Consider the following 23800-nt stretch of genomic DNA (forward strand, 5'->3'; position numbering starts at 1 on the left):
GAAAGGGGCAGAATGAGTGGGGAGAGAGAGGATCCCAAGCAGGATCCACACTGTCAGCTCAGAGCCCAACATGGGACTCGATCTCACAAACTGTGAGATCATGACCAGAGCAAAATCAAGAGTTGGACACTCAACTGACTGAGCCATTCAGGTAACCCATAAACAATTCTTAAATTAAAAATCCATTAGTAATATAAGGAGCCTATTATTTATAAGCTACTTTGGTTAGGAAGAGATTTTTTATTATTCCAAAATCTAGTTAAATGTTTAATTAAATATCAAAAAATTTTTAAAAATTGTTGTAAAGGCTTAGAGGATAAAATAAAAACTAACTTTAGGGCACCTGTGGCTCAGTTGGTTAAGCATCTGACTTTGGCTCAGGTCATGATCTCGTGGTTCATGAGTTCAAGCCCTGTGTCGGGCTCTGTGCTGACAGGTAAGAGCCTGGAACCTACTTTAGATTCTGTGTCTCCCTCTCTCTCTGACCCTCCCCCCCACTCATACTCTGTCTCTCTCTCTCTCAAAAATAAATAAAACATTAAAAAAATTAAAAAAAATAAAAATTAACTTCAACAGAACTGGAGATGATACTGAGGGGGATAGATTTTATTTATCAATGTAGTGACTAAAATATTTATAATGACTAAAATATTTATAAAAAGGAGCAACTTCAAGAAAGGAAAGAAAAATGCAGAAAAAAAAATATGCTCAAAGTACTTATCAGGAAGGGTTATAGAAACTTGAATAACATTCCTAGATCATATACTTCTAAAAAAGAATATAACAAATATTCAGAGTTCCACATAATCTCAGCCTTTGATGTTCACAAGTCTACAAGTATGGTTATCCCCTAAATCACAGTTTAGGAGTTAGGTTGCCTGCATATTCATTTTATCATCATTCACATTCACAGCAGTACTACAAAGAAAATGCAACCCACAGAAACCTTCTGCATATTTAGCTGAGGTTCAGAGGACAGCAAAAGATAAAACTACATTTTTCTCCATTTCTCCTCTCCCACACCTTTGCTTTATAATCAGGAAAAACCCTCAATGGAAATATCCAGACCCCTGGAAGCAGGATTCGGGGAACCAGCAAAATGCACACAAGTCAAGACAATGTAGATCCAAGAGAGAACGTTGATTTGGTGATGAATCTTTACTGGTCACCTTTCTGCATTAGGAAAACAAGGTAGTATGTCTACTTGTGATACTCCCAGTCAGGGCAGCTCCTCCAGTTCTGCTCAAGACTCTGTCCCAGTCCTTTAGCTGATGCTGCTCCCAACATACAGATGAAGGGCCCAGGTGAAAGAGCTCAGGCCTCCAATCTAATCCATGACTCAACTGGAACACAACAGTCCACATGAACCACTCAATGCTCATTCAAGTTGTACATTAAATGTCATGCCTGAACATCAAGTCTGGGTTACTCCTGAAGCAAGCTTCGAGAGATCAGCATCCTCATCACTTCATTGCTACCTGCAAGGACAGAAAGAATAAGGATTTAGTTGCAGCAAAGTCTGAGAGCTCCGTAAACCTCTAACTAGGGTGCTCCAAGCCTCACTCAGGATAGGAGTAGGTGTAAACTACAATTGTTGCTTTAACACTGAGAGGGATGGGATTATCACAGACTGCTTTCCAAAGCACAGAAAAATGTCAGGAAGTAAGAAATAAACGTACCCTTAAAAACACCTCTCTTGGGACAGGGAAGATGACTGAGTAGGAAGATGCTGAGCTTACCTCCTCCCATGGACACACTAAGGCTGAAACTACATACAGTGCAACTAACTCTGAGACCCTGAACTCTAGCAGAACAGCTATTCCACACCTAAAGATATAAAGAAAACATCACATTGAGGAGGGTAGGAAGGGCAGAGATGGTCAAGAGCCAAAACACCCCATTGCAGTGACCCATAAGCAGGAAGATATCACAGGTGTGGAGGTCCTTCCTGAGGAGTGAAAAGTTCAAGTCTCACATCAGGCACCTTCTCCTCTGGGGATCTTCACTGGAAATATGAGGCCCCATATTGTCTGGCTTTGCAAATTAGTGGGGTTTAACTCCAGGAGAGCCAGGGAGCTACAGGAAACTGAAAGGGCCCACACACAATATCAGTCACTCGGAGCTCAGGACAGAGGTAGTTGTTTGAAAAGCTCCTGGGCCATACATGAGGGAGACTTAATGACTAATGTTTGAGTGTGTGCCAGAGGGACAGGGATCTGTAGGAACTTTGGGAATGAAAGTGTTGGCAAGTGCATTTTTCTTGTACTCCTACAGCTTAGTTAGCTAGATGCTTGCGGGACCAAGATCTGACACTCTCCACCTACCTTGCTAGCACTGTTTGTCCCACCCTGGCATTCCTCCGCAGACCTTCCCTGCTTAACACACTCAATCCAGCAGATAGATGTCGCTTCAAGCAGATACCACCCACCATATCCAGCAGGTCACCTTGGATCAGTACCCGCTCCTGCCCAAAGTGACTGCTGCCCACTAGCATCCCCAGACGACCCAGAGCTGGGCCTGGTAGCCAGCCACAGTGGGGGCTAACCCCACCCACCAGCACAGATACAACAGTAGGACACATACATCCTATATAGGGGACACCCCTGGAATGCTTGGTTCTAGTGACCAGCGAGATGCCTTCTATACAGGACATTACTTTCAGGACCAGGAGACACAGCTGGACTATCTAACACACAAAAACAAAAATGAGAAGACAAGAATATGCTCCAAATGAAAGAACAAGGCAAAACCTCAGTAAAAGAACTGATAAATAAAACAGATAAGCAATCTACCTGATAAACTTTCAAAATAATGATCATAAAGATGCTCACGGCCTTGAGAGAAGACTGGATGAACTTAGTGAGAACTTCAGCAAAGAGACATAAAATATAAAACAAAAAGTAGTTGAAGAGTACAGTAATTGAAATGAAAAATACACTAAAGGGAATTAACATCAGAAGATTCAGAATGGATCAGCAATCTGGAAGACAGGGTAGTGTGTAAAGTGCCCAAGATGAGCAGCAAAAAGAAAAAGAGTTAAAGAAATAGGTTAAGGGACCTCTGTGACAACATCAAGCATACTAACAGTTGCACTATTGGGGTCCCAGAAGGAGAAGAGAAAGAGAAAGATGCAGAAAACTTATTTTAAGAAGTAATAGCTGAAAACTTCCGTACTCTGGGGAAGAAAACAGACATCTAGTTTCAGGAAGCAAAGGAAGCCCCAAACAAGATAAACCATGACATATAATATATATAATATAATATAATATAATATAATATAATATAATATAATATAATTAAAATAGTAAAAATTACATATAAAGAGAAATCTTAAAAGCAGCCAGAGAAAAGCAAATAGTTATATAAAAGGGAAAGTACCCAGAAAGGTAAGAGCAGTTTTTCAGCAGAAACTTTGCTGCCAGAAGGGAGTGGCATGATATATTCAAAGTGCTGAAAGGGAAAAAACCTAAAACCTTGAATAGTCTACTGGCAAGGTTTTCATTTAGAACTGAAGGAGAAATGAAGGATTTCCCAGACAAACAAAAGTTAATGGAGTTCATCATCACTAAACTGCCCTCATAAGAAGTGTTAAAGGAACTTCTTTAAGTTGAAAAAAAAAAAAAAAAGCAACAACTAGAAGTAAGCAAATTATGAAAGGAAAAATTTCACTGGTGAAAGCAAACGTAATATAGGTAGTAAATCAATCACTTATAAATCCAGTGTGAAGGTTAAAAGAAAAAAAATAGTAAAATCACTTATATCTAAAAATTAGTTAAGGGACTCATAAAATAAAATGTAAAATATGACATCAAATACATAAAATGGGGGGGTACTAAAAATGTAGTGCTTTTATAATGTGTTTGAATATAAGCAAACATCACTTAAAATAGACTGCTATATACATACGGTGTTATACATGAACCTCATGGTAACCACATACCAAAAACCTGTAAGAGATGCACAAAAAATAAAGAGAAAGGAATCCAAGCATAACATTAAGGTAAGTCATCAATCACAAGGGAAGACAGAAAGAAAAGAAAAAAGAAACTGAACAAAAACAACCAGACAACAATGAACAAAATGGCAATAAGTACATAGCTATCAATATTACTGTTACTTTAAATATAAATGGACTAAATGCTCCAATCAAAAGACAAAAGGTGACTGAATGGATTAAAAAACAAGATCCATCTATAAACTGCCTATAGGAGACTTACTTCAGACCTAAAGACTCATACAGACTGAAAGTGAAGGGATGGAAAAAGATCTTCTATACTAATGAAAATTTTTTAAAAAGCTAGGGAAGCAATACTTATATCAGACAAAACATGCTTTAAAATAAAGACTATAACAAAACACGAAAAAGGTAATTACATAATGATAACAGGATCAATCGAACAAGAGGATATAACAATTGTAAATATTGACGCACTCGGGGCGCCTGGGTGGCGCAGTCGGTTAAGCGTCCGACTTCAGCCAGGTCACGATCTTGCGGTCTGTGAGTTCGAGCCCCGCGTCGGGCTCTGGGCTGATGGCTCAGAGCCTGGAGCCTGTTTCCGATTCTGTGTCTCCCTCTCTCTCTGCCCCTCGCCCGTTCATGCTCTGTCTCTCTCTGTCCCAAAAATAAATAAACGTTGAAAAAAAAAAAATTAAAAAAAAAAAATATTGACGCACCCTACACAAGAGCACCTAACTATATAAGGCAAATACTAATGGACATAAAGAGAGAAATTAACAGTAATACAATAATAGTAAGAAAATTTAACACCCCACTTACATCAATGGGTAGGTCATCCAGACAGAGAATCAATAAACAAACAATGGCTTTGAATGATGCCTTAGAGGCCAGAAAGAATTGGCACGAGATTTTCAGTGTGCTAGACAGAAAAAATATGCAGCCGAGAATCCTTTATCCAGCAAGTCTGTCATTTAGAATAGAAGGAGAGATAAAGGTCTTCCCAAACAAACAAAAACTGAAGGAATTTGTCACCACTAAACCAGCCCTCCAAGAGATCCTAAGGGGGACCCTGTGAGACAAAGTACCAGAGACATCACTACAAGCATAAAACATACAGACATCACAATGACTCTAAACCCATATCTTTCTATAATAACACTGAATGTAAATGGACTAAATGCGCCAACCAAAAGACATAGGGTATCAGAATGGATAAAAAAACAAGACCCATCTATTTGCTGTCTACAAGAGACTCATTTTAGACCTGAGGACACCTTTAGATTGAGAGTGAGGGGATGGAGAACTATTTATCATGCTACTGGAAGCCAAAAGAAAGCTGGAGTAGCCATCCTTATATCAGACAAACTAGACTTTAAACTAAAGGCTGTAACAAGAGATGAAGAAGGACATTATATAATAGTGACAGGGTCTATCCATCAGGAAGAGCTAACAATTATAAATGTCTATGCGCCGAATACCGGAGCGCCCAAATATATAAAACAATTACTCATAAGCACAAGCAACCTTATTGATAAGAATGTGGTCATTGCAGGGGACTTTAACACCCCACTTACAGAAATGGATAGATCATCTAGACACACGATCAATAAAGAAACAAGGGCCCTGAATGAGACATTGGATCAGATGGACTTGACAGATATATTTAGAACTCTGCATCCCAAAGCAACAGAATATACTTTCTTCTCGAGTGCACATGGAACATTCTCCAAGATAGATCATATACTGGGTCACAAAACAGCCCTTCATAAGTTTACAAGATTGAAATCATACCATGCATACTTTCAGACCACAACGCTATGAAGCTTGAAATCAACCACAGAAAAAAGTCTGGAAAACCTCCAAAAGCATGGAGGTTAAAGAACACCCTACTAACGAATGAGTGGGTCAACCAGGCAATTAGAGAAGAAATTAAAAAATATATGGAAACAAACGAAAATGAAAATACAACAATCCAAACGCTTTGGGACGCAGCGAAGGCAGTCCTGAGAGGAAAATACATTGCAATCCAGGCCTATCTCAAGAAACAAGAAAAATCCCAAATACAAAATCTAACAGCACACCTAAAGGAACTAGAAGCAGAACAGCAAAGGCAGCCTAAACCCAGCAGAAGAAGAGAAATAATAAAGATCAGAGCAGAAATAAACAATATAGAATCTAAAAAAACTGTAGAGCAGATCAATGAAACCAAGAGTTGGTTTTTTGAAAAAATAAACAAAATTGACAAACCTCTAGCCAGGCTTCTCAAAAAGAAAAGGGAGATGACCCAAATAGATAAAATCATGAATGAAAATGGAATTATTACAACCAATCCCTCAGAGATACAAACAATTATCAGGGAATACTATGAAAAATTATATGGCAACAAATTGGACAACCTGGAAGAAATGGACAAATTCCTGAACACCCACACTCTTCCAAAACTCAATCAGGAGGAAATAGAAAGCTTGAACAGACCCATCACCAGCGAAGAAATTGAATCGGTTATCAAAAATCTCCCAACAAATAAGAGTCCAGGACCAGATGGCTTCCCAGGGGAGTTCTACCAGACGTTTAAAGCAGAGATAATACCTATCCTTCTCAAGCTATTCCAAGAAATAGAAAGGGAAGGAAAACTTCCAGACTCATTCTATGCAGCCAGTATTACTTTGATTCCTAAACCAGACAGAGACCCAGTAAAAAAAGAGAACTACCGGCCAATATCCCTGATGAATATGGATGCAAAAATTCTCAATAAGATACTAGCAAATCGAATTCAACGGCATATAAAAGGAATTATTCACCATGATCAAGTGGGATTCATTCCTGGGATGCAGGGCTGGTTCAACATTCGCAAATCAATCAACGTGATACATCACATTAACAAAAAAAAAGAGAAAAACCATATGATCCTGTCAATCGATGCAGAAAAGGCCTTTGACAAAATCCAGCACCCTTTCTTAATAAAAACTCTTGAGAAAGTCGGGATAGAAGGAACATACTTAAAGATCATAAAAGCCATTTATGAAAAGCCCACAGCTAACATCATCCTCAACGGGGAAAAACTGAGAGCTTTTTCCCTGAGATCAGGAACACGACAGGGATGCCCACTCACCGCTGTTGTTTAACATAGTGCTGGAAGTTCTAGCATCAGCAATCAGACAACAAAAGGAAATCAAAGGCGTCAAAATTGGCAAAGATGAAGTCAAGCTTTCGCTCTTTGCAGATGACATGATATTATACATGGAAAATCCGATAGACTCCACCAAAAGTCTGCTAGAACTGATACATGAATTCAGCAAAGTTGCAGGATACAAAATCAATGTACAGAAATCAGTTGCATTCTTATACACTAACAATGAAGCAACAGAAAGACAAATAAAGAAACTGATCCCATTCACAATTGCACCAAGAAGCATAAAATACCTAGGAATCAATCTAACCAAAGATGTAAAGGATCTGTATGCTGAAAACTATAGAAAGATTATGAAGGTAATTGAAGAAGATTTAAAGAAATGGAAAGACATTCCCTGCTCATGGATTGGAAGAATAAATATTGTCAAAATGTCAATACTACCCAAAGGTATCTACACATTCAATGCAATCCCAATCAAAATTGCACCAGCATTCTTCTCGAAACTAGAACAAGCAATCCTAAAATTCATATGGAACCACAAAAGGCCCCGAATAGCCAAAGTAATTTTGAAGAAGAAGACCAAAGCAGGAGGCATCACAATCCCAGACTTTAGCCTCTACTACAAAGCTGTCATCATCAAGACAGCATGGTATTGGCACCAAAACAGACACATAGACCAATGGAATAGAATAGAAACCCCAGAACTAGACCCACAAACGTACGGCCAACTCATCTTTGACAAAGCAGGAAAGAACATCCAATGGAAAAAAGACAGTCTCTTCAACAAATGGTGCTGGGAGAACTGGACAGCAACATGCAAAAGGTTGAAACTAGACCACTTTCTCACACCATTCACAAAAATAAACTCAAAATGGATAAAGGACCTGAATGTGAGACAGGAAACCATCAAAACCTTAGAGGAGAAAGCAGGAAAAGACCTCTCTGACCTCAGCCGTAGCAATCTCTTACTCGACACATCCCCAAAGGCAAGGGAATTAAAAGCAAAAGTGAATTACTGGGACCTTATGAAGATAAAAAGCTTCTGCACAGCAAAGGAAACAACCAACAAAACTAAAAGGCAACCAACGGAATGGGAAAAGATATTTGCAAATGACATATCGGACAAAGGGCTAGTATCCAAAATCTATAAAGAGCTCACCAAACTCCACACCCGAAAAGCAAATAACCCAGTGAAGAAATGGGCAGAAAACATGAATAGACACTTCTCTAAAGAAGACATCCGGATGGCCAACAGGCACATGAAAAGATGTTCAGCGTCGCTCCTTATCAGGGAAATACAAATCAAAACCACACTCAGATATCACCTCACGCCAGTCAGAGTGGCCAAAATGAACAAATCAGGAGACTATAGATGCTGGAGAGGATGTGGAGAAACGGGAACCCTCTTGCACTGTTGGTGGGAATGCAAATTGGTGCAGCCGCTCTGGAAAGCAGTGTGGAGGTTCCTCAGAAAATTAAAAATAGACCTACCCTATGAGCCAGCAATAGCACTGCTAGGAATTTATCCAAGGGACACAGGAGTACTGATGCATAGGGGCACTTGTACCCCAATGTTCATAGCAGCACTCTCAACAATAGCCAAATTATGGAAAGAGCCTAAATGTCCATCAACTGATGAATGGATAAAGAAATTGTGGTTTATATACACAATGGAGTACTACGTGGCAATGAGAAAAAATGAAATATGGCCTTTTGTAGCAACGTGGATGGAACTGGAGAGTGTGATGCTAAGTGAAATAAGCCATACAGAGAAAGACAGATACCATATGGTTTCACTCTTATGTGGATCCTGAGAAACTTAAGAAAAACCCATGGGGGAGGGGAACAAAAAAAAAAAAAAAAGAGGTTAGAGTGGGAGAGAGCCAAAGCATAAGAGACTGTTGAGAACTGAGAACAAACTAAGGGTCGATGGGGGGTGGGAGGGAGGAGAGGGTGGGTGATGGGTACTGAGGAGGGCACCTTTTGGGATGAGCACTGGGTGTTGTATGGAAACCAATTTGACAATAAATTTCATATATAAATAAAAAAAAAAAATGATGCCTTAGAACAGATAGGACTTGAGGATATCACAGATATATACAGAACATGCCATCCAAAAAGATGAGAAAACATATTCTGTTCACGTGCACATGGAAGTACACATTCTCTGAGACAGATCACATGTGAAGCCACAAAACAAGTCTTAATAAATTTAAGAAGACTGAAATCATATTAAGCATCTTTTTCAACCACAATGGTGTAAAACATGTGGAGGCTAAACAACATGCTATTAAACGACCAATGGGTCAATGAAGAAATCAAAAAGGAAATAAATAAAATAGCATGAGACAAATGAAAATGGAAAGCCAACATTCCAAAACCTTTGGGGCAGAACAAAAGCAGTTCTAACAGGCAAGTTTATACTGATATGGGCCCTCTTCAAGAAACAAATCTCAGGGTTGCCTGAGTGGCTCAGTTGGTTAAGCGTCTGGCTTGGACTCAGGTCATGATATCATGGTTTGTGAGTTTGAGCCCTGCGTCGGGTTCTGTACTGACTGCTTGGAGCCTGAAGCCTGCTTCGGATTCTGTGTGTGTGTGTGTGTGTGTGTGTGTGTGTGTGTCTGCCCTTCCCTTGCTCATGCTCTGTCTCTCTGTGTCTCTCCCTCTGTCTCAAAAATAAATAAACATTAAAAAAAAAAAAAAAAAGAAACAAATCTCAAACACACAATCTAACTGTATACCTAAGGGAATTTGTAAAAAAGAATGAACAAACTCAAAGTTAGTAAAAGGAAGGGAATAACAAAGATCAGAGCAGAAATAAATGAAATAGAGACTAAAAAAAACAATAGAAAAGATCAGTGAAACCAAGAGTTTGTTCTTTGGAAAGATATACAAAATTGATGAACGCCTAGCCAGCCTTATTAAGAAAAAAAAAAAGAAAAAAGAGAGAGAGAGAAGACTCAAATAAGTAAAATCAGAAATAAAAGATAAGAAGTTACAACCAACACCACAGAAACATAAAGGATTTAAGATGCTACCACAAAAAATGATATGCCAACAAACGGGACAACCTGAAGAAAGAAACAGATAAATTCCTAGAAACATACAATTTTCCAAGACTGAATCAGGAAGAAATAGAAAATGTGAACAGGCTGGGGGCACCTGGGTGGCTCAGTCAGTTAAGTGTCTGACTCTTGATCTCAGCTCAGGTCTTTGTCTCAGGGATGTCAGTTCAAGCCTCGCGCTGGACTCTGTGCTGAGCATGGAGCCTAAAAAAATCTGAACAGACAGATTACTAGTAACAAAATTGAATTGGCAATCAAAAACCTCCCAACAAAGAAAAGTCAAGGACTGGACAGCTACAAACATTAAAGAAGAGTTAATACCTTTCCTTCTTAAACTATTTCAATTGTCAAATTACTATGCTGTCCACCTGAAACTATTATAATATTGTATGACCACTATGCCTCACATTAAGAAAATGCACCTACAAAAGCACAGAAAAAGCACCAAAGGAGATATTTTGGACTTACATATATAAAGAATCTAAAATATGAATTCTGAATGTGGACACATGAGTCATTTTTTTTTTTTTTTTTTACTTTTCCTATATTTTATGAGTTTTCAACAATAAATATACCAATTTCATTGGTAATCAGAAAAAAATTTTTTAGGGATGCCTGGCTGGCTCAGTCAGTGGAACATGCAACTCTTGATCTCTGGGTTGTGAGTTTGAGCCCCATGTTGGGTGTAGAGATTACTTAAAAATAAAATCTTAAAACAAACAAACAAACAAACAAAAACACTGAATTTTTTATTTTATTTTTAAATTTTTTAACGTTTATTTATTTTTGAGAGACACAGAGAGACAGAGAACGAGCAGGGGAGGAACAGAGAGAGAGGGCGACACAGAATCTGAAGCAGGCTCTAGGCTCTGAGCTGTCAGCACAGAGCCTGACGCAGGGCTTGAACCCACGAACCGTGAGATCATGACCTGAGCCGAAGTCAGTTGCTTAACTGACTGAGCCACCCAGGCGCCCCAACACTGAATTTTAAAAAAATAAACAAAAACATTTTCCCTGAAAGGAGGGGTCAACTTCTTGCTTCATTTTTACAGTGGGTTTTAATGCAAAGAGAAATATGAACCCCCATGAGGAATGAGTAATCACACATCTCGAATAAAACCAAGCCAAAATTTCAGATTTATCCAGTAACGAAGTCCACAATGAAACAAAGTGATGAAGACCAGTGCCCCAAATTTTCTAGAAGTGGATGATGGCATGGCCTGAAATCTATGTATCTGGCCTTTCCCATTTCTTCTTATAAGGTTAAAAGGGAGAGTTAGAATAAAGGTGAAGTCTCACACACTCATAAAAGCTGGGTAAGGAAACAACCACAGGAGTAATCAGAAGAATTTGAGCAAGAGTAACTGACCTCATCGATGTGCTTCAGGAATGGGGTTTGCAGAAGAAAGCGAACTCTAACTTTTACAAACTGTGATTTGGTCATCACACCAGAGCAGTGGGTTCAGTTTCAGAGTGGTGTTCCCAGACACACAGTGACAGTCTTGTTTGAAAACTTGTTAGAGATGCAAATTTTTAGGCCTACCCAAGACCTACTGAGTGAGAACTTCTGGGCACAGAGCCTAGCACTCTGTTTTCACAAGCCCTCTAGGTGATTCTGACACTTCTTCAGTTTTGAGAAGAATGCTTTGAAAATGGCAGAGAGACCAATGCCCACAAGCCTCTCCTCTGCCACCATGGAAGCAGCCCCACATCGCACCACTGAAAGTCACTTAGACAAGCCTCTGCCCCATCTGGCTCTCCTACAGTGTAGGCACCCCTGGCTGTTTACACTAACTGGGACAGGAGTCACTGGTGTGGAGTGTGGAGAAGGCCATGCCCTGAGCCATACTCCCAACAGCTTACACATTTCCCAGCCCAATCCACTCTGTGATTGCCAAGAAGATACCCATATGATTTAGTTTACTGAAAAATCCATTAGTCATATTATAGAGATATGAATTTATAGAGGTTCCTGGTGATCAAATTAGCTCACATTTGCTGTGTTAATTACTGTACCGAAGTTTGGGGATCCTTGAGGACCAAGTACTTTATGAGAGTAAAGAACAGTTACTGCTGCAGTTTTCAAAATGCTTTCTCATGTATTACCTGAGTTTGAATGTTCTCTAAAGTTTGCAAAGAAAAAGAGTAGAAATGGAGTGATTTGACAGCTTATTTCTGGTGACAAAGCAGAGCCTCCTGACTCCCAGGATAGTGCTCTTGTATGGCATCAAAAAGCACTTCCAGAGTAGGGTCAGGAAAAAGAGGAAGGAGGAAGGCAAAAGACAGACAGGATCTGATGGTACCCTGAGAACCAGCCAGCATAGGGACAGACAGGCCAGGGAAAGTGGTGACCCTATAACCATTCTGGAGAATAACCTCTGGCAATTTTTACCTTCTAGGATTTGATGGACCCTGGAGTCCCGCACATACTGCTGAACAGCATAGTCCTTCAGGTAGCCATAGCCTCCATGCATCTGTAAAGCCTGGTTGCAGATCTGCAGGGAGATAGGGACTACACATCTCTGATTTTGGGAAGACTATGGAAAAGTGGCTTCTCCTTCCACCCCAGCCTCCTATAAACTAATATGAGGAAGAACAACCTACAGATAACCAGCCAAGCTCAAAAAGGGGCTCTGTATTCTGTGTGATTGGACAACAACTACTAAACTTACCAGTTCCCACCAGGCGGGCAACTCAGAAAGCTCTGCCTTTCTTGCTTATTATCTGCAGGGGAGAGGCTGCCCACAAGCACTTTGGCTGGGATTATGTGAAGTCATGGTGTCATCTAGTGGCAATGCAGCCTCATGTGGAAATGGCTTAGCCCTTGACATTTTAAACACAGCATAGTGCTAAATTTGAATAAGAGGCACTGGAAGGCTCTGAACCTTCTTCCAAAAGAAGTGTCTCATCTAGAACACAATCAGTTAACAGTGCCACAGTGGAGTGTGCAATGGCACAGGGCAGATAAAAAGTCAGCTCCCAAGCAGATCTCTCATTTGTTCATTTATATCCGTAAGCCCCAAGGCAATCTCTGCAGCATCCGAGGAGCTAACTAATGGCTCTCAACATCCCTGGACCCAAAAGCTGGTCCCTGTCCACCCAAGACAGCCAGAGGGCACCATCACGCACAGCAAAGCATTCATCTGTAGCGAAGAGCTTGGCCATGGAGCACAGGGCCACTGCATCTTCCCGCTCCTCCTGCAGAGCTACTGCTGCACTGCGGATTATCAGCCTCGAGGCCACCAGCCTTGTTGCCATATCAGCCAGTTTGAATTGCAGGTACTGCAGCAACAGGGGAGAAGAGAACCAGACAAGATAGACAGGCTTAGACCAGCACCTGATCTGGGGACCTCCATAAGCCTTCTCTGATGAGGTACCTTTTCTAAGTGACCCCAAGCTTCAAAGTCTCCTTCAGACTTTGCAGAGAAATGTATCTTCTACAGAGAAAATGTATCACCTTGTAAGTTCTAAGACCACTTCGCTTGCCCTGCACTTCAATATTACCTCCTGAAAAAGATTACTGATAAAATTAGAACATAAGTTCTAAGATGGGGGCAGAATTTCAATGAGAAATCACAGCCTCACCCTCCTAGAGGATGTGGACCACAAAGCAGATCTCATACAGAGCTGAAAGCAAATGCAGGGGCATCTGGGAAATGACCTGGTTACTGGCCAGAGGCTCTCCAAACTGCTTCCGAACATTGAGGTAGTCTCGGGTGAGGATGACCGAAGCATGAGCAGCTCCTAGAGAGCAGGAAGCTGGAAAGGAAGAGTGCCAACATTTCAAGTGAGCCAGCACAGTGCTGCCTGCTGGATTCCGTTACCTCCCTGCCCCATCCTGTTGTGTTCTCACCAACATTGATCCTCCCTCCATTCAGTCCTTTCATGGCAATGATGAAGCCCTGCCCTTCATCCCCAATTCTGTTGGCCATGGGGACTGCACAGTCTTCGAAGATCACGGCGCGGGTTGGCTGTGAGTTCCACCCCACCTGGCAAAAATCAGGGACTGTATGGCTGCCCAACAGGGCAGCATTTAGGGCACCGTTCTCTGTTGATGAAACCCTGTGAAGTACAGGTTCCATTATCCTGGGACTTAGACCTTGAGAACTTAAAATCAGAGACAATACAAAAGTTCAGACTTATACACTTGTCAATTGTCATAGATTGTTTTTTCAGTGAAACATTTTTTAACATATTATCTGCTTTCTAATGTCTATTTTACCAGACTAACCTATCCACAAACATTTCTCACAATTTCTTTGAGGATTGGGGCAGAACTGTCCTCATTTTTAGTGCCTCTACAAGTATATTCTTTTATTTAAAAAAAAAAAAAGTTGGGGGGGGGAGCGCCTGGGTGGCACACTTGGTTAAGTGTCCAACTTTGGCTCAGGTCATGATCTCACATTTCGTGAGTTTGAGCCCTGTGTTGGGTTCTCTGCTGTCAGCACAGAGCCCCTTTGGATCCTCTGTTCCCTCTCTCTCTGCCCCTCTCCTGCTTGTGTGTTCTCTCTCTCTCTCAAAAATAAACAAACATTAAAAAAAAAAAAACATAGACAATATAAGGGTTATTTGATTTGTCCTTCTATAAGGATAACAAGGATTATCAAGAACAACAGTCACACTTCTCCTTTTAAAAGCTTAGTGTTACTTCTAAGATTGTTATCATTAGATGAGAGGAATAACACTCACTGTGCTGGCAATACCTGGTTGAGTGTTTGGCTGCAGAGAGATCTAATGACGTGCTGTCAGCAGCTTACATGAGCCAATTACACACATCTTTTCCTAACGTGGCATTCAGTGATAACAGGTTGGTGGCCTTACAGATGAGTGTTTTGGTTTTTGTTTTTCCTAAAGAGCTGATTTACCAGGACATCGCTGAATATGTCAGCCACGAGCCCAGAGAGAATTCTAAATACCTAAGATGTAGTCCATGTTATGAAACTAACTAGCTGTATTTATCTCTGAACAAATCACTTGATTTCTTTGGGGCCTCGGTTTTCCTTTACGTAAGAGAACTGGACTGGAAAGCCAGCAGGGCCACTTTCTTCAAATAAAATCTTATTCAGAAGTCTCATATATAAATAGATAAAGACCCTCACTACTTGATCCTCTTCATCTCTTCTTCAAGGTATTTCAAGGTTTCAAAGAACTCTAAGGCTCAATGAGGCAGATTTTTAAAAGCACAAGACTATGTAAAATTTCCCACTTCTCGTATAGCTCTGTAAACACTACTGCCTTTACTTGACCATTTCTTTACATAAAACACTCAATAGCTCCCTCTGTTGGCAAATAAACTTTATTCCTCAACCTTTCATTTAGGGTCTTCTACAATTTGGGCCGGTCCTTCTTTACCAGCCTTTTCTTCTATTGGTCACCTATTGGCAGTCTCAACTCAAACTGGTCTGTGTACTGTGCCACTAGGTTTTTTTCAATCCATATTTTGCTTATTCTGCTCTCTCTATCAAAGTCTGGCTTAAATGAAACCTCCTGAGGCCTTCTAGGTCACTTGAGCCAACACTGAACTTCTCTTTTAGGCTCCCATAATCTCTACAAGTCTCAAACCTCCCAATATTGGCCTGTATAGGGGTTACCTGAGAACTTATCTCCCCAAATAAACACCTGAAAGCAAGACTGAAACAAAAATTATTATTTTAATAATATTTCTAAAGAGCTCAAAACAAATACCTGCTACCTCTTCACTTCTAACCCCTTACTATAAAAACATCTACCTTCCTCCCCTATGCAGAGAATTCTTTTCCTAATCCTATCTGGGCCCCTGGGTAGCTTTAGCCAGTGAGAACAGATATCCCATTTCCCTTTCTGAAGGCCCTGAACTGCTGGGCCACTACCACTAGAGCCCATTCCTTCTGTCACTCTTGACTTCTGTCCTACATATTATCTTCATTCTCTCTTCTGGGAGTCCTCACTTCCAGCCCTCCCATGACAAAACTCATTCTTCTATGCAAAACCTTTAACAATTAAATCCAAGATAAAGTCCTCATTACCTTCCCATAAAGTCAATGCAAAACTAGTAGTTTAAAGCTCTCAGCTATATAATGTGTTAAATATGCCAAGTCACAACCATCCTTGCAGGAAAGATGGCATGGAACAGGGAGAAAGGCTGGCTGCTTGGGTCACCAGAACAGTCAGGTCAACCATGGGGATCAACGGGTGACTCTTCATCTCGGCCTACAAGGCCCTGCTTACTGTCCAATTTCATCCTACACCTACACCATTCTTTTCTTTGCTCACTTCTCTAGGACCATACTGAACATTTTTTCCGTTTCCCAAATAGACCATCTGTCTATTTGTTGTATCTGCCCAGAATTCTTCCTATGGTTGTTCCTTCTAATATACTTGGGATCTCATCTCAAAAGTCATGACGTCTCAGAGTTCAGGTCTATTGTAGAAGCTCCCAAGCTCTCCTCAATCAGTATCCTATCAACCTGTTTTATCTCCTCTGTAGCACAGAACACTTCCAGAAGGCACCTTGCTTATTCACCTGCCTGTGGCTTATCTCTGCTTGCTGGAAGGTTAATTCCATGGGGGCAGAGCTTGTCTTTGTTCACTGCTCCATCCCTACTGTTTAGAAGAATGCTTGGCACACAGTGGGCACTCACCAGCTGTCAAATGCATAAAGAGATGTCCTTCCAGATTTCCCTTGCATTGAAACATATATAAAGCAAAACTAATAATTAAAAAAAGACAACAAAAAAGAAAATGTATACACTTAAAAAGTGAGAGAAAATAGAAAATGAAAGGAAGAAAAGATATACTTTTTGTTTCTGGAACTTATTTACAACTTTTCTCTAGGCACTAAACTTGATAGCTTTGGTATTCTGTCAACAGAATACTGAGGTGGATACTACCCTTGTGTATTGAAACAATCATCACTACCTTTATAAGCACAGACAACCTGAATCAGCATAACTCAATCCTGTAAAATTATGTGCCAGACTATGTAAGTTGATCTATGTCATATGGCCCAAAGCAGACATTCCTAGAATTAAGATATCCTATAGCTGTATAACTTCACATACATTATACACGTGAGACAGCATATGTCTTATAATTTCAGACAAGGCTAGGAGTGACTTTTGTATCCTCCCCATCCCAGGAGCCAGCATCAGGCTTTGTACATGGCAGGAATCTAGTAAAAACCTATTATCCTATAAAAGATAAGGGGCACTAATACTTCTAACTCTTTGGCAGTTTATAAAATATCAGGAAGGCTCATGAAGGGAAATATGGAAACCCTAGGAGCTATGAAAGGAGAAGTACATTTAGGGGTCATTTCATTACCTGAATTCTCCCCCAAAGTCATAACTGTAACAGTACATATTGGAGGCAGATGACAATTCTGGTCACCTGCCCTAACAAATCTGAATGGTCTCATCTTACCACCAGCTACAGTTATATAATCATAGTTTTACTATTCATGGCCTGACTAGGGGATTTCTTAATCCTAGAAATGTCTTTCCAAACCACCTATGGAAACACCCTTCTTCTTACATTATTGAAATACCCATAATCATCTCCAATGAGTTTTATTTTATTTTTATTTAAAGAAGAAAAGTGGCTGATATGCTTTTCATTCCTGAGACCTCTAGTCACCAACAGATCTTCTGTAAGTATTTTTTCCTGGGATAAAAGAGTGCACTAAAATAAGAAGTTGGATAAAAAACACAGGTCAGGGGCTATGGCTGAGTGGCTCAGTCAGTTAAGCATCCAACTCATGATTTTGGCTCAGATCATGATTTCATGGTTCGTGAGTTCGAGCCCTGCACTGGGTTCTGTGCTAACAGTATGGAGCCTGCTTGAGATTCTCTCTCTACCTCTCTCTCTGCCCCTCCCTTGGCTCGCACTCTTCCTCTCTCTCTCTCTCTCTCTCTCTCTCAAAAATAAGTAAACTTAAAAAAATTAAATAAAAAAAACACAAGTCAAAAGTGGAGGTGAGGCAGACAATAGAGAAATCCCTCACACTAAAATGACAGGTGGCTTATGGAACTTACTGACAAACTCCACCATTTTTGCCAGTGGTATAGTATTTCTGTAGACATGCCCTATTTTATTTCACCTGCTCCTGTTGAAACTGTAATAGGAGCAACTGCCTCCAATGCAAGTTAGCAAGTATGTGAACCTATTCAAACAAAACAAATAGAACAGAGATAGGTCTGGCAGGTAACAGATTCTTGAATTGCTTGAACTTGAATTGCTTCATGTCCATTAGCCACTCACCTTTTTTTCCTTCTTGCCAAAGCTGAGGCCAGGGGTTCCCTTCTCAACAACTATACATGAGATGCCTTTGGGGCCTGGTCCTCCTGTTCGGCACATGACTACATAGACATCTGATTCACCTCCACCACTGATAAAGGCCTGGTGGTTGGAGAGGGGGTGCACAAGGATCAGGAAACACATGCATTCCTGCAGCAGCCTAACAACTGGGAAAACATAGGGATTCTCCCAACAGTAGGTTGCTAAGAGGTATATGGTGGCACAGAGAAATGAAGAAGGGGTAAAAAGAACCTGTGCTGACTGGGGAATCAGGGATCTAGCTGATGAAACTATAAAAAGGATAAACAAAAATGAGGAAAATTATCTGGACTCAGATCAGAAGACAGAGAAAGCGGGGCATCTGGGTGGCTCAGTCGGTTAAGTGTTTGACTCTTGATTTCGCTCAGGCCATGATCTCAAGGTCATTGACATGGAGCCCTGTGTTGGGCTCTGCACTGAGTGTGGAGTGTGCTTGGGAGTCTCTCTCCTTCTGCCCTTCCCCCACTTGCGCTCTCTCCCCCTCTCTCTCAAAATAAATAAATAAACTTGAAAAAGAGAGAGAAAGTGAAGGTAAATAAAGGGAAATAGGTCAGAGGTTCTCTACCCAACATGTAAAAATCCCAGGAAATATTAACTCGCAGAGAGCAAGGATCCAGGTGATATCAGCAGGAAGATGGGAACAATTCTGTAAGGTGGGTATGCTGGTACCTTGGAGCCATTGAGGATGTAATGATCTCCTTGTCGTTTCGCTGAGGTCAAAAGGGACGCAGCATCACTGCCACTTCCTAAGGCAGGGATCAAAAGGAAGCAGACAGGGTAGGAGAGAAAGTCAGTGAAGTTAAGGGACACTCAGCACGGCTCCACTTCCAAGGAAATCTTTCCTTACAACAAACAGCTCAGTGTTTCCTACTTTGAAACTCAGACAGCCAAAGGAACTCTCTGTATTTGGTGAAAATGGTGGACAGCAATCAGATCATTTTCCATCTCCCAGAACACCGGCTTGCAGTGAGCCTCCTACAAGGAAGTTCCAGTCGACAGCCTGGATAGACTCTGGCCTAGAGGCCTCTGAGTCTTGTGACATCAGGCCACAGGAATGGCTGAACTTCATGGTTAAATAAGGGTTATATGCTTTGCCTGAGCAGCATCTCCTGATTCATCTTGCTGGCAGCATGGCAAACCCACCTGGTTCAGTGAGGCAGTAGGAAGCAAATTTCTCCATGGTACAGAGCGGTGGGCAAAATTTGTGCCTCTGTTCCTCATTTCCAAAAGTATCGATCATCCAGACACACATGCTGACAAGTAAACCAAGAAGAAAAGACCAAAAGGGGGAAAAAAAAAAAAGAAAGAAGAAGAAACAACAATGACAGAGTTAATATGGAGAAAAAGACATCTGAAGGGGGAAGGTCTGGGGAAGGAGAACACAGGTAGCAAAGCAGAGTGAAGCAGAAGAGAGAGTGGGAAGAGAAAAACTGCCACTGAGGAAATTCAAATTTAAAGGAAAGGCCTAGGTTAAAACATACTCCCGGAACACACAGTTCCCACAGATAATCAGGATCAAGGTATTTCTCACTTGGATGTTCATGCTACTTCTAGTTAGGTTCAATAAGGTCCGTAAAAATCAAAGAGTTATATAGGTACTTTTGCAAATTCCTGGAGGCTTTGTCTTTGGGTTGAGGAAGAGGGGATCAGGGCCCTAACCACTGTCCTAGAGAAGTCTATTTGGTTCCAGCTCAATCTAGGATTTGAGAGAAAGCTGACAGACCTCATTCTCCAAGCAACATACAACATGACAGATTCCAGTCCAAGAGGCAATAGCAGGCCTAGTGTGAACTTTTACAGTTAGGTTCCTCAACAGCAATCAACCTTCAAAGATGAACTTTTCTCTCTTTATCTGAAAATTTCACAGTCAACCGGTATGAGCACTTTGTTGTGCTCACCAAGCTTTGGCACTCACTTGTGGATGCTTATATAGGCTGTGGTGCTGGTACAGCCTGTAGCCAAGGCTTCAAAGATGACAGAGGTATCGAGCCGTGACAGTCCAGACCCACCTACATCTGTTCGTACGTAGACCCCCCCAAAGCCTAGCTGAGCAGCCTTCCGCATCACATCTACTGGGAACAGCTCCTACAAAAAAACCAGGGTCATCAATAAGTGATTCACAGATGGACTTTTCTTTAAATGGCACAATGGGGGATTAAGATGTTTGCATTTGGGAGAGTGTAGTATTCCCTTAACATAACAGGCTATTTGTTACCTATAACAGTTAAAACGCATTCTGGAAGTACTGGTTTTCTAGTATTAAAGTTTCTTTTTATTATCAGAATTGCCTTGGTTTTAAGAGTGTCCAAATCTTTGTATAATTAAAAAAAAACAAAAAACAAAAAACAAAAAACAAACCGGTCTTAGGCACCTGGGTGGCTCAGCTGGTTAAGCAACCAACTTTTTTTTTTTTTTTATTTATTTTTTATTTTTTATTTATATATGAAATTTATTGTCAAATTGGTTTCCATACAACACCCAGTGCTCATCCCAAAAGGTGCCCTCCTCAATACCCATCACCCACCCTCTCCTCCCTCCCACCCCCCTCAACCCTCAGTTTGCTCTCAGTTCTTAACAGTCTCTTATGCTTTGGCTCTCTCCCACTCTAACCTCTTTTTTTTTCCTTCCCCTCCCCCATGGGTTCCTGTCAAGTTTCTCAGGATCCACATAAGAGTGAAACCATATGGTATCTGTCTTTCTCTGTATGGCTTATTTCACTTAGCATCACACTCTCCAGTTCCATCCACGTTGCTACAAAAGGCCATATTTCATTTTTTCTCATTGCCACGTAGTATTCCATAGTGTATATAAACCACAATTTCTTTATCCATTCATCAGTTGATGGACATTTAGGCTCTTTCCATAATTTGGCTATTGTTGAGAGTTAAGCAACCAACTCTTGAGTTAGGCTCAGGTCATGAACACATGATGGGGAGATGGAGCTCCATATTAGCTGAAGGAAAGAGCCTGCTTGGGATTCTCTCTCTCCCTCTCTCTGTGCCCCTCCCCGACTTGCACACACTCTCTCAAAATAAATAAACATTTTAAATAATTAGTTAAAAAAAAAAAAAAAAACAAACAGGTCTCTACAAGATGATGAGGATGTTTCTAGGAAAGGAATCACGCCATTACCAGTACTCTAATCTGCAGTAAGAATTGCGCAAGGAGAATAAACACTGAAAAGTTAGGACTACAAGGAGATCTTGGTCACCATATGAGGCATTTTTGGAACATCTAGCCATAAGGAGAACTCCCACCTTCTGGTCCCACTCTGCCATATGTGGAGCCATCTCCTGGGCAGCAAAGTCAAAGGCCACTTTCTGAAATTCCTTCTGCTCTTCATTTAGTCCTATGGAAGCTGTGGGCAAGATTGTATATACTCAGTTCCAGGACAGGGGTCAGGGAAGGATATTGCCAAGAGCAAGAACCACAAAGCTGGGACAGTCAACCTAATACAGCATTTCTCTTACACAATAAGGTAAGTCAGGAACCCCAATCAACTTCAGTTATCCCATTGTAAAATGAGGGGGCTGCACTATTTACTGAGTAAATTTCCTCATCTGTAGAATGAGGAAAGTATACATAATGAGTATATATGTAATATATGATACATAAAATACAATACAAATCATAATTGTCTTAATCACTTTTCACTTATTAAAATATGCAATGAAACAAAGAAATATTTGTTAATCACTCCCATTAATTTGATATTCTAATATGTGGAATGATACATTAAAGGACAATTTCCTTTTATTTTACTGATTGAGAGATACTTTCTTTTAAAGGTGAAAAAGTACCTCATTGGTTGAAGTTACACAACTAGCTGATGGAAGTACTCCAACATATTTCACTTATTTGTTATTTAATATTAACCTATTTAATATTTAATCTATTTGTTGCCAGAACAACTCCTTACCTGCCTTGGTATCCGCAAGGGTAATTTTGTTTACCAAATTCTAAATGCTAGAACAGGGCAGCAACTTATGAAGGAGTTTTAGGACACGGAGAAGAAAACAGTATTCTATACTAGTGTATATTATAGATCTGGGTGTAATCTAAGGGATTCATCACCTATTCTACAATGAAGAAGTGTCATTTATTCGAAAGGTTTTTGTTTTGTTTTGTTTTTGTTTTTTTCAGAAGAAAAAATGTGGTTAGGTACTTGACAGAATCACAAAGTGGCTGAGTATCTATCCCTAGTCAGCCTAGGCCCCTATCACTCTCTGTTCTTCACATCCAAATTATTTGGTACTTAAAAACATTCAGGTCTGTCAATTCTCATAGTTTCCCATTTGCAATAATAATTATTTTCCCTGCAGGAATTTCAATAGTAAAAGGTTTTAGGTGTTACATCATAAAATTTATGTGAGCAAATCTTGTGTCACATAAGGAAGGAGCATTCCTTCATCTAACACAACCAGCACCAGGCTTTTTACATTCTTACTATACCTTTATGACCCTTAAATGACCTATGATTAAAACAAAATAAAATGAAACAAAGTCATGAGTTTCTGTACCTCTCTCTATATCCACTCCTTATCAGGAAGCAGGGATCGTAACAGAATCTACCTCAGAGTTGTGAGGATAATTGTAAAACCCTTAGTTACTGTTTTCACAAGTAAACGTATTAAATGTATCGAGAAGTCGATAATATCAACTACGTTTAAGGAGATTTGAACAATTAACAAACAGCATCAGCAGCAAAGATTAAGCTGTAACTACAAAGTATTTTTCTATCTTAATATATCTTTAGAGGGCCCCTGTGAAGTAGGCAGGAGGAAAGACAGGGCTTAAGCAGAAGGCCTGGAGCACAAATTCGGACGCCTGGCTTCCCGACCACGGAGGGGATGGGGTGGAAGAGTAATACACGAGGGCCAGGGGCGCAACAGATGGAAACAGCAGAGAGTGAGGGCGGCCAAGGGAAGCCAGCCAGGTGGACGGGATGGGGTGACCCGCCAGCTAGGGAAGCCGACTTGGGAGAGGGCAGGTGGGCCTTGGGGTGATGACCCCGGTGACGGCCCACGACAAGCCAGGGGTGACAATGCGCTCTACGGGCGCGCAGACCACTGCATTCCCTCCCCGCACACCGGAGGAGAGACTTACGATCGATGCAGGAGACCAAGCTCCGGCGGCCGCTCTGGGCGGGGGCCTGCAGACCACCACGCAGGCAGATGAGCGGCCTTCCCAGCCTCCAGCAGCCTCTGCGCAACATAGTAGCCTCTGCTCCACGCAGAATCTGCAAGCGGGTTATGCTCGCTACTGCAGGAGCCAGGCCCGCAGTGCACCCTGGGAGCTGTAGTCCATCCAGCGACCCTCACAGCCCAGATT

The 23800-nt window shown here is 40.9% G+C and overlaps 1 protein-coding gene across 4 annotated transcripts; it reads right to left on the bottom strand.

Moving 5' to 3' along the window:
- Window positions 1-703: 703 nt before the first annotated feature.
- Window positions 704-23739, bottom strand: ACAD8 (acyl-CoA dehydrogenase family member 8). Of its 4 annotated transcripts, none has more exons than XM_025928498.2 (11): window positions 23576-23735; window positions 21727-21827; window positions 20385-20554; window positions 19613-19722; window positions 19139-19215; window positions 18395-18532; window positions 14010-14145; window positions 13818-13915; window positions 13286-13438; window positions 12549-12651; window positions 704-1478 (listed from the first exon to the last, which is right to left on the bottom strand). In XM_025928498.2, exons 1-11 carry the CDS (start codon window positions 23682-23684, stop codon window positions 1426-1428), a joined length of 1248 nt encoding a protein of 415 aa, XP_025784283.2. In that variant the 5' UTR covers window positions 23685-23735; the 3' UTR covers window positions 704-1425. The 4 variants fall into 4 exon arrangements, with proteins under 4 accessions (XP_025784283.2, XP_086534761.1, XP_086534760.1 ...); XM_086678633.1 differs by lacking the exon at window positions 704-1478 and adding an exon at window positions 9350-9594 and having other exon boundaries at window positions 12472-12651; window positions 23576-23738; XM_086678635.1 differs by lacking the exon at window positions 12549-12651 and having other exon boundaries at window positions 23576-23736.
- Between the last annotated feature and the right edge of the window lie 61 nt (window positions 23740-23800).

The sequence above is a fragment of the Puma concolor genome, chromosome D1, assembly GCF_028749965.1.
Source record: "Puma concolor isolate L17-30 chromosome D1, mPumCon1.1.hap2, whole genome shotgun sequence".
NCBI classification, from domain to species: Eukaryota; Metazoa; Chordata; class Mammalia; order Carnivora; family Felidae; genus Puma; species Puma concolor.